Raw genomic sequence first — 10,000 nt, 5'->3', positions numbered from 1 at the left:
CTCACCAGTATTTTGTGTCGCGATATTCAAGACAGTGAAATTCTGTCTCATGCATACTTCTGAAATAGTCTGTTTGGACTTGGGATTTATGGAATTCCTCAGAACTTTTTGCATTACTACAGCGAGGTGGCCAGAAATGTATGTTACCTAATCAGTCTCAAGCCAAGAGGACAGAAATATGAGTGTGTCCTCACTGCAGCCTGTAGCAAGATGATGTATTGGATTAGATCCACTACATACTGGATGTTGTAACCCTAACAGTAGATGAATTACTTAGAAACATACTATATCTGCCATGGATGCGTACATGTTACAACATCCAGTACGTAGTGGATCTAATTCAATACGTCATCGCACTGCATGCTGCAGTGAGTAGGGCTGGGTAAAAAAATATCGATTCTCCGATTTTAATCGATCTTCTATTTAACGAAACGATATTGATTCGGGAAATCCCCAAATCGATTCTTAATGCGCTTGCTTTATGTTAGAGGATGTGAATATTATCTGTAGTTCGCCTCTCGTCCTGAAGATGTCGCCCACTTCCATGTTTTGAATTTTGAAAATGGTCTTATTTCTTAAACGTTTCAAGTTGTTAAAGAATTTCACTGTTGCACATTTACGTTTTTATTGTTGTTTTTTTTTTTACAGTAATGTGCAGTGTGCAGTTTGTGCTTACCTTCTGTGCACTGTATGCACATATTTATGATTTCTTGTTACAATGTTTGTTACTCAAAGTAAAAGTAAAACGTAATTAAACATAATCCTGCGTGCCCTATTGTTACAGTAAATGTGTATTTCAGTAATATAGCTAAGTAGGAAAGTTCCAGTTACCAGCATTTATATTAAAACATGGATCCCATGTCTGCAAAACTAACATTTTAAATGAAATATTGATAACTAATCAATATTGAATCCAATCGAAAGCTAATCAAAACCATATAAATAAGAATAAAATCAGATTGCCAACGTGGTCACAATACCCAGCCCTAGCATTGAGGACCTCTTGGAAATATCCAGCAGTGGTGAAAAAGGCCATAAAGGGAAGCCATGAGATATCCTCACAATGGAATTGTAAGCACAATATTTTGACTACCTATTTGTTTTAAAGAGTATTTTATGTCTAAATCCACAAATTATTCCACAGATTATTTAGGTTCATAAGGCCTTGGGGTAAAATCCCACACAGTGTCAAAAATTAAGATCTTTTTATTATTCCTTATAGAAATATTGCTACAGAATTATTAGAATTAATTTCATTACTCTTATTAGCATGGTAGAGGAACTTTTTTATTCATGGTTTTACATATCTGGTCATATCTTCAATTTCATTTAACAATAATAATAATAATAATAATAATAATAATAATAATAATAATAATAATAATTCAATAACATACACCCAGTTTTAGTTTATGATTATCCAAATTATGATTAACAATTATTCACCAACTAGTCAACCATGCAGTCTTAGAATTTCAAAAATGTAAGAAATGTATAAAATCTAGAGGATGATTTACATTATCAATATATCCAACTTGAGCATGCATGAAGAATAAAATAATAAAAACTATCTGGTTCTTTAAAGATTGAACTTGAAGTGCTTTGGAATAGTACATTGATATTTTCCGTACTGTACATTCAGACAGTACAAAGTGGTTGAGGATTTTAGAATAAAACAAGTTCCTACACTTTTTTCATGAGAACTGCAGCATGTCCTCAGCCGTGTGAATGTGCTTGTGTTCTCTCGCCACACTCTCGCCACACTCCGAGCAGCGATGCGGCTTCTCTCCTGTGTGAACACGCTGGTGTTGCTGGAGATGACCTATTTGTGTGAAACTCTTCCCACACAGCGAGCAGTGATACGGCTTCTCTCCTGTATGAATTCTCTGATGGTTTTTGAGAGTATCGCTAGAACTAAAACTCTTCTCACACTCTGAGCACTGATACGGCCTCTCTCCTGTGTGAATACGCTGGTGCTGTTTGAGATTACTCAGACTACTGAAATTCCTCCCACACTCTGAACAATAATAGGGTTTAACCCCTGTATGAATCTGTTGGTGTAACTGAAGAGTGTACTCTCGATTGAAACTCTTCCCACACACTGAGCAGTAATATGGTTTATCTCCTCTGTGAATGTGCAGGTGTTGGAGGAGGTTAAATCTTTGTGTAAAACTCTTCCCACAGTGTGAGCAGCGATGTGGCTTCTCTCCCGTGTGAATTTTCTGGTGTTTTATCAGATTACCTTTATCGATAAAACTCTTTCCGCACTGCGGACACTGATACGGCTTCTCTCCTTTGTGAATGCGCTGGTGTCGCTTAAGATTGCTGAGGCAATTAAAGCTATAACCGCATAGTGCGCAGCGACAGACCTTCTCTCCTGTGTGAATTCGTTGGTGTTTTATGAGACTGCTGCCGTCAATAAAACTCTTCTCGCACTGAGAACACCGATACGGTTTTTCTCCTGTGTGAATGTGCTGGTGTCGTACGAGATGAACCTTTTGAGTGAAACTCGTACTACACTGTGAGCACTGATACGGCTTCTCTCCTGTGTGAACAAGCTGGTGCTGCTTGAGATTACTCCTTTTAGTGAAACTCTTCTCACACTGTGAGCACTGATACGGCTTCTCTCCTGTGTGAACAAGCTGGTGCTGTTTCAGATTACTCCTTTTAGTGAAAGTTTTTCCACACACTGAGCAGTGGTGACATTCGTTCTGCACCCGTCTATGAGCGGTGTCACCAGTTAAAGCAGCACATGACCTTTGAGGACTACTGGAGCTTCTGGTGGGTTCCAGATACTCGCATTCAATCTCGGACTTCATCGGGGTTGGATCTCTTGATGTTCTTGCAAACATAAACTTGGTTTGTAGGAAAGTGGACAGCAGGAGAAGACACCACTCAGACCTGGATCAAAATAAAGGAAACAATTGACAATGGTTAAATATTTTTTAACAAACAACCAACTTGGTTAATTTTGTAAACTGAAATTCATAGCTATGCAACAGTCTCAAAACTGACTTGTGTCCTTTGGAGGGAATTTTCAGAAGTCGTTGAGTTATAAGCAGACCCTAACAAAATCATAGTGGTTTAAATGAATGCTGTTACAGTAACATATCCGACTCGTATCCAACTTGAAAGTCACGTGGATTACAATATCCTTTAGTGAGTCAGAACTATCTGTCTTATTAATAAATGGCAATTGCTGCTCTTTAGTTTTGATGGAAAAGAACAACAAGAATCTCAGATGAGCCTAACATAAAGCAACAGGTGATAAGTGACAAACTATTGATTAAGACCCCTAACTTTAATCCATGTTTATTGACAAAGTAAAATCTCACTGAAAGCATTTTCACTCATCTGTATTTAGCGGTCTTGCATTGATGCACTTTAACTAGTGTAATTCAATCAATTATTGTATTATATTACAATAATTAGATTACTGCTGTCCATGTAAACGTAGTCACTGACTACGTTTACATGGATGGCAGTAATCTAATTATTGACCTTATTCTGAATAAGATAATATTCTGATTAAGGTGTTTACATGAGTCGCTTTTAGAATATTCCTTTCATGTTTAAAGAGAAACAAAGCTCGTCAGCGTGCATTAAATCGCTAAACATTTTACAGTTCGACTTGGAAATCTTCCGGATGTACATAAGATACGCAGCAAGCACGTGAACAATAATGCCACTCGCGTCAAGTATAAACATGAGCACGTGGATCCAGCCCACTGGACTACAATGTTCAGATGTTGCAGCAGTCCTTTATTATAAATCTAGAATTGTAAAAATGTAGGGTGGTCAAGGCTTGCGGTCGCAGAAATTACATAACGTCAATTTATTAGTCGTTTGCCCAAAAAGTTTGGGAACCCAGCTGAGCTTGACTGTCATCCAACCCCAAAACTGTCACTCACCTCATCAACCACGCCCTTTTAATCATCATCAAATATCGCATTTAAAATACATTTTACGTAGAAAGTAGAAAACAGACCTTAAAATGGCTGCTATTTGTAGCTGCAATTATATATATATATATATATATATATATATATATATATATATATATATATATATATATATACACACACGCTATTTTATAGGCTGTGTAGTGTACTAGCACAGGATATAGAAATCCATTTAGGATTCAGCCACTGTTAACCGAGTTGAACTTACCTTGATCTTTACAGCAGAACACAGTTAACCTCCTCAAATACACCCACAACGGATCAGATGGAACTGTGGAGGTAAAACCCTGTCAGAAATATCTGAATGTAAAATGATTAGTAAAGTCGGAGAGCTCAGATCATCAATCAGCAAAACTGCCGCACGTCTTCTTCTATTTCTGTGAATGTGTGGCGGAACGCGACCTAGACGCTCACAGCGACACCTACTGGAGTATTGTATTAGCGCTCATGAACAGGTTAGCAAAAGGATAACCGATACTAAATTAAAACAATATCACAGACGTGTAAAGAATAACTAGTAAGGCTTTATTTTGAAATATTTTGAAGTGGCGAGTCTATTTAAATGTCTCAAGTGTTCTGACAGTAATACACTGACCTCTGGGCTGTTAGGAAGTAGCAGGGACGGAACACGTGTCTGTTTAGAAATGTTTACGGTGTCTTAAATGAGGACAGAAGGGCTGCAAATGTCCGTTTTTACCAAACAAGTAAATATAAGTTAAAAAATAAAAAAAAGGTTTGAAGCTTGACAGAATCCTATATAGCTATAATAATTACCCCATTGTTTTTAATATACGAGCATACAACCCCAATTCTGAAAAAGTTGGGACAATATGGAAAATGTAAAAAATAAATAAATTTGAAAGTAATTTGAAAATTCTATTCACCCTCTACTATATTGAAAACACATTATTTGATGTTTTACTTTGTGAATTTAATTTAGTTTAGCAGCTCGCACAAACAAAAGTGTTGCATGTAGCCTAAAAATACTTGTGATATTGGGTTCACTTTCTTGCAGTCAGGCCAAATCACTTTCTCACTACAACACAACAACCATACATGAGCTTGCTCAAAAGCTCTTGGATCCAAGTGCAATTGTTCTCATTTGCCTAAAGAACTGTACTGAGGGCCTAATGCAAAATGGTTCCATTCCAATGGACACTGCATATGTGAAGACATCCTTATTTACATATATTATTAATTCTATTCTACATTTTTCCTTTAATACTTTAAATAATTCTACTTTAATACTAAAAAAAAACAACAACCCTTATTTATACATCATGTGGGGTTAGACAAGACATCTACATCCATGCCAGACCTAATTTGTTGAATAACGTCTGACATGGACATCTTTGGCCATTTAGATTCACGATATATGAAATTCCTTAAAAATTCTCTCATTATTATTTTTAGCCAAGAGGCCAGAAGTGTATAGATAATCAATCTCTAAGCAACAGAAGCACAATATCCAGCAGTGAATGAATGAAAAAGGATATAAAAAGGAGGGCATGTGATCTCCAAGCATTGGTTAAGTAAGCATGGTTCATTGGGCATAGGGGCAAAATCCCAGACAGTTTAAAAGATTACCGGTATCATAAATGCTTGCACACAAAACCGTTACAGTGGTATTATAATTATTTGCATGAGTGAGGAACTGTTTATTCACCTAGTAAAATCTTATCAAAAGTAAAACAATAGTTAGTTAATAAGTCAACCATATATCCATTTTCTATACCTATACCATGTGAAGCGAACATGCTAACCACTAAGCCCCTGTGCGCCCTAAGATGCCTCCAAAAATAATGAAATTAAATATTTCTACATTAAAAAAAATACTATGAAGCACAATAAACAGTAATAAATGAAACAAAGTCAATATCTGATGTGACAAGCCTTTGCTTTAAAAAAAACGAGTAGTCTCAGGTACAATTTGTGCCGTTTTATAAGGAAATTGGCTGTACATTTTACTGAGTATCTTACAGAACCAGTCACAGCTATTCTGGAGAAGTTGACTGTCGCACTCGCTTCTTAATTTTGCTGTGAAACCCAGCAGCCTTCATTATGTGTTCTCTTACGTAATACGCTACTTTCTTTACTGACATACAAACATTTTTTCTGTAACATTTATGTTTGTGCTGGAAAACTAATGTTTGGAAACCTAAAATGTTTCAGTACTGACTCGCTATCGTAGAAATCATCAAATAAAAATCTATAACAAAGATCGTACTAAAAAAAAAACAAGGTACCTAAGACTTTTGCACAGTATTGTATGTAATATTTCTCAAATTCCAATCATTTCTCGAAAGTTACATGCATTCCCGAGCTACTAATTTACATTAGAAAAAACAAGTAGGCCTAATGCTTTTGTTTAAGCTGCAGCATAATACTAAGTTGATTGCACGCTATTAATTAGCAGCATACACTAGTTATATAAACTGTGAGGTTGTGTTAGATAGTTAATTGTAGCAGTAGACCAACTTCTGGCAATCTGTGATCCATTGATATATCTTATAAAATTTGGTTAACTAATCACAAAACAAGTGCTTCACTTACATTTGTAGCCAAACTTCTATAATGGAGTGACAGACTGTTCTGCCATATTTGTCAAAACTGTCAGAAATCTGGTACAGAAAATCTGGCAAACTGATTCAAGGGATTGTTTTGTGAGGAGGATGTGATGATGAATGCCAGGGACAGTCCTTTTATTGTTAGCATGCAAACACTGCCCCTTAAGAAGGCAGCACTTCTTAGGACGATGCCTTCAGATTGAAAGACACTGGAAGGTTTTCCTAAGCAATCTTACCAGGTGCAATGAAAGCTATCATTGTTAAAAGATAGACAGAAGAGCATTGGGGATTTTCCAGTTATTGCTTCATTTTATTCTCTGTTTTACATCCATGTATTTTATTTTTTGCCTATACATCACACAAAGTGTTCTTCCTGGAACTAATTTGCTGAATAACATCTGACATGGATAGCTTTGACCTGTGGAATCTTTGTGGAAAATTTCTTATATTACTACTTACAGCCAAGAGGCCGGTACAGTATGTTAACTCTATGTTAGGATTAAATGGGTGTTTTTAAGTGCTAATTGAGGTAAATGATCCACAAACACTATCCAAAAGTATAACAACTATTCACAAACTATGTGACCATTCTGACTTTAAATAAAAAACAAACAAACATATTGTCTTAATGATGTCTTACATGATCAAATATCAAAACCTGGGCATGCATTACGACTAATATAGTCAGACATCCACTGCTGTAATGAGTTAAACACTACGGAATAGTTGACTTCACAAACTGTATAAAGGTCACAGTTTCATGTTGATGAGAACTCCATGGCTCCCTTTAGTAAATAGCAAAGAAAACTCCAGTATTCTCAAGAACATACAAAACTCTCCATCAGCTGTAGAATGAAATAAATTCCCATTTGGGACAAAGTACATCTTTAGAACTGGTGCAGTTACACTTTTTCCTAAAAACCCATCACCTGTCTTCATTCATAGCTGTGTGAATGCACTGGTGCCGTCGGAAATTACTCTGGAAAGTGAAATGTTTTCCACACTCCGAACAGTAATAGGGCTTCTCCCCTGTGTGAATGCGTTGGTGTAATTGAAGAACATTCTGCCGATTAAAACTCTTCCCACACTCCAAGCAGTAATACGGTTTATCTCCGGTGTGAATGCGTTGGTGTTGCTGGAGATTACTTCTTTGTGTAAAACTCTTCCCGCAGTCTGCGCAGTGATACGGCTTCTCTCCCGTGTGAGTTCGCAGGTGGTTTATGAGACTACCGCTCTCAATAAAACTCTTTGCACAATGAGAACACTGATACGGCTTCTCTCCTGTATGAATGCGCTGGTGTCGCTGGAGAGTACTCTGGCTTGTAAAACTCTTCGCACACACCGAGCACTGATACGGCCTCTCTCCGGTGTGAATGCGCTGATGACGCCGGAGATTACAGTAGTAACTGAAGCTGTTACCACACTGTGAGCAGTGATACGGCTTCTCTCCCGTATGAATGCGCTGGTGTGTTTGGAGATTACTCATTTGACCGAAACTCTTCCCACACTGTGAGCACTGGTGAATTTCTTTTTTAACTTGTCTATGAGAAGCCTTAGCGCAGAAAGTACCAGATGACCTCTGGGGACTATCGGAGCTCTCTGTGGCTTCCAGATTCTCAAGTTTCATCTCTTCCGACTTCATCCTAGTTGTGTCTCGTGATGTTCTTACTCCAGATGTGTAGAAAAACCACTCGAACCTGGATCAGACAAAAGAGATGGGTAATAGTTGAATATTATTTAACAAACAAACCATTCTGCTTGCATTTATAAACTGAAATTCAGAGCTACACTATAGTTTTCCTGTCTGAACACCAACTTGTGTTCAGAAGTGTACCCTAATGCAGGGGTTCCCAAACTTTTCCAGGGCAAGCCCCCCCCCAAATGGCCTTGACATTTGACCGAGGCCCCCCAAATGGCCTTGACATTTGACCGAGGCCCCCCTTTTGCAAGATGTCTTTAAAACACATTAAAAATACAGACTTCTGAATATTATCCCCCTTTTAAATTAATAATTACATCTCACATCTTTACATTACATTAGGAATTGATTGTGTGTGGTTGTCTGAGAGTGAGAATTTATTTTTCACACCAAATTGTTGAGGACCCCCCGGGCACCCCCTGGCAGGCCCCACTTTGAAAACCACTGCCCTAATGTACCCTATGATTGAGGAGCTGGCTGGTGTGTGAGAAAAGTCATCTGAAGAATTTGGGTTGAAAATGGAGACGTTTAAAAATAAAATCTCTATGGTCATAGGAAAGGTTGTAGCTCAGCAGTTAAGTTCATGCTTTCACAAGAAAAACATTACATTTATCGATCAGGATTTAGGTTATCTCAATACTAAAGCAGTGTGGGTTACAACGGTAAATGACCTGCCACTGGCTGCATATAAGGGTTAAACTCCGCGTGAACTCAGTGCAGCTTTTACGACCATACCTTCAATATCATGCATCACAATATTCTAAACCGACTAGAAAATGTAAGATAACAGCCTGGATCGATCTTTTTGTGCATGCAAAAGTGAAGTTCAATTAAACATGCCGGTCCAATTAGGTCATCATTTCCCTGGAGGAATTTCCATTGCTGTAGACATATCTTCCCGATGCTTCTCTGAAGAGGAACCGAGATGATTACTAGTCACTGGGCTATAACAAGGACTTGGGTAGTGTATAAAAACATCACAGGAGGTATAGGAGATAAAAGGAGAGGAGAGGAGAGTCTATACCCAGCTTTGAAGTGTAGGTCTATATGGTGTACACGTGGTCTAACGTGTACACATGACATGAGAAGAAGAAAGTGAAAGATGGATTTATGACAGTGATATTTATTGGAAAATACTGTCATTATGAGTTAGAAGGGCTCTACATTTGTGCCCATACAAACAATGGGCATCAAGGAGAATCCAGGAAACAGAACCAGGATAAAATCAGTGAGAAGTCATGGACACATCTGCAACCATCAAGACAGATATCTGGTTAGCTTTGTAAAATTATTTAATATGCTAAAATAACAGAATATTACTTTGATTTAAACTCATGACATGCATTTACAAATGACGTTTATTTAAAAAACATATCATATAAAATCCATTTAGGATTCAGCCACTGTTAGCCGAGTTGAACTTACCTTGATCTTTACAGCAGAACTCAGTTAACCTCCTCAAATACACCCACAGCGGATCAGATGGAACTGTGGAGGTAAAACCCTGTCAGAAATATTTGAATGTAAAGATGATTAGTAGAGTCGGAGAGCTCAGATCATCAATCAGCAAAACTGCAGCACGTCTTCTTCTATTTCTGTGGATGTGTGGCGGAACGCGACCTAGACGCTCACAGCGACACCTACTGGAGTATTGTATTAGCGCTCATGAGCAGTGTTAAGATAAGTTCTGTCTCTTCTAATTGGTGTATGAATGTAACGGCTTTACCATTTAAGGTGGAAAGAACATTTCAAATGATAAACTGGCGAATTTA

The 10,000-nt window shown here is 37.6% G+C and overlaps 1 protein-coding gene across 2 annotated transcripts; it reads right to left on the bottom strand.

Moving 5' to 3' along the window:
• Positions 1–1,271: 1,271 nt before the first annotated feature.
• LOC128614792 (zinc finger protein 585A-like) lies at positions 1,272–9,800 on the bottom strand. 2 transcript variants are annotated; one of them, XM_053636404.1, is made up of 3 exons: positions 9,654–9,800; positions 7,532–8,226; positions 1,272–2,689 (listed from the first exon to the last, which is right to left on the bottom strand). In XM_053636404.1, exons 2-3 carry the CDS (start codon positions 8,169–8,171, stop codon positions 1,695–1,697), a joined length of 1,635 nt encoding a protein of 544 aa, XP_053492379.1. In that variant the 5' UTR covers positions 8,172–8,226; positions 9,654–9,800; the 3' UTR covers positions 1,272–1,694. The 2 variants fall into 2 exon arrangements, with proteins under 2 accessions (XP_053492379.1, XP_053492378.1); XM_053636403.1 differs by lacking the exons at positions 7,532–8,226; positions 9,654–9,800 and adding an exon at positions 4,171–4,896 and having other exon boundaries at positions 1,272–2,901.
• Positions 9,801–10,000: the final 200 nt, after the last annotated feature.

Source organism: Ictalurus furcatus, chromosome 11 (genome assembly GCF_023375685.1).
Source record: "Ictalurus furcatus strain D&B chromosome 11, Billie_1.0, whole genome shotgun sequence".
In the NCBI taxonomy this organism is placed as follows: Eukaryota; Metazoa; Chordata; class Actinopteri; order Siluriformes; family Ictaluridae; genus Ictalurus; species Ictalurus furcatus.
Note: the sequence above shows the minus strand (reverse complement) of the source record. Positions and strands in the feature narration are given on the sequence as shown.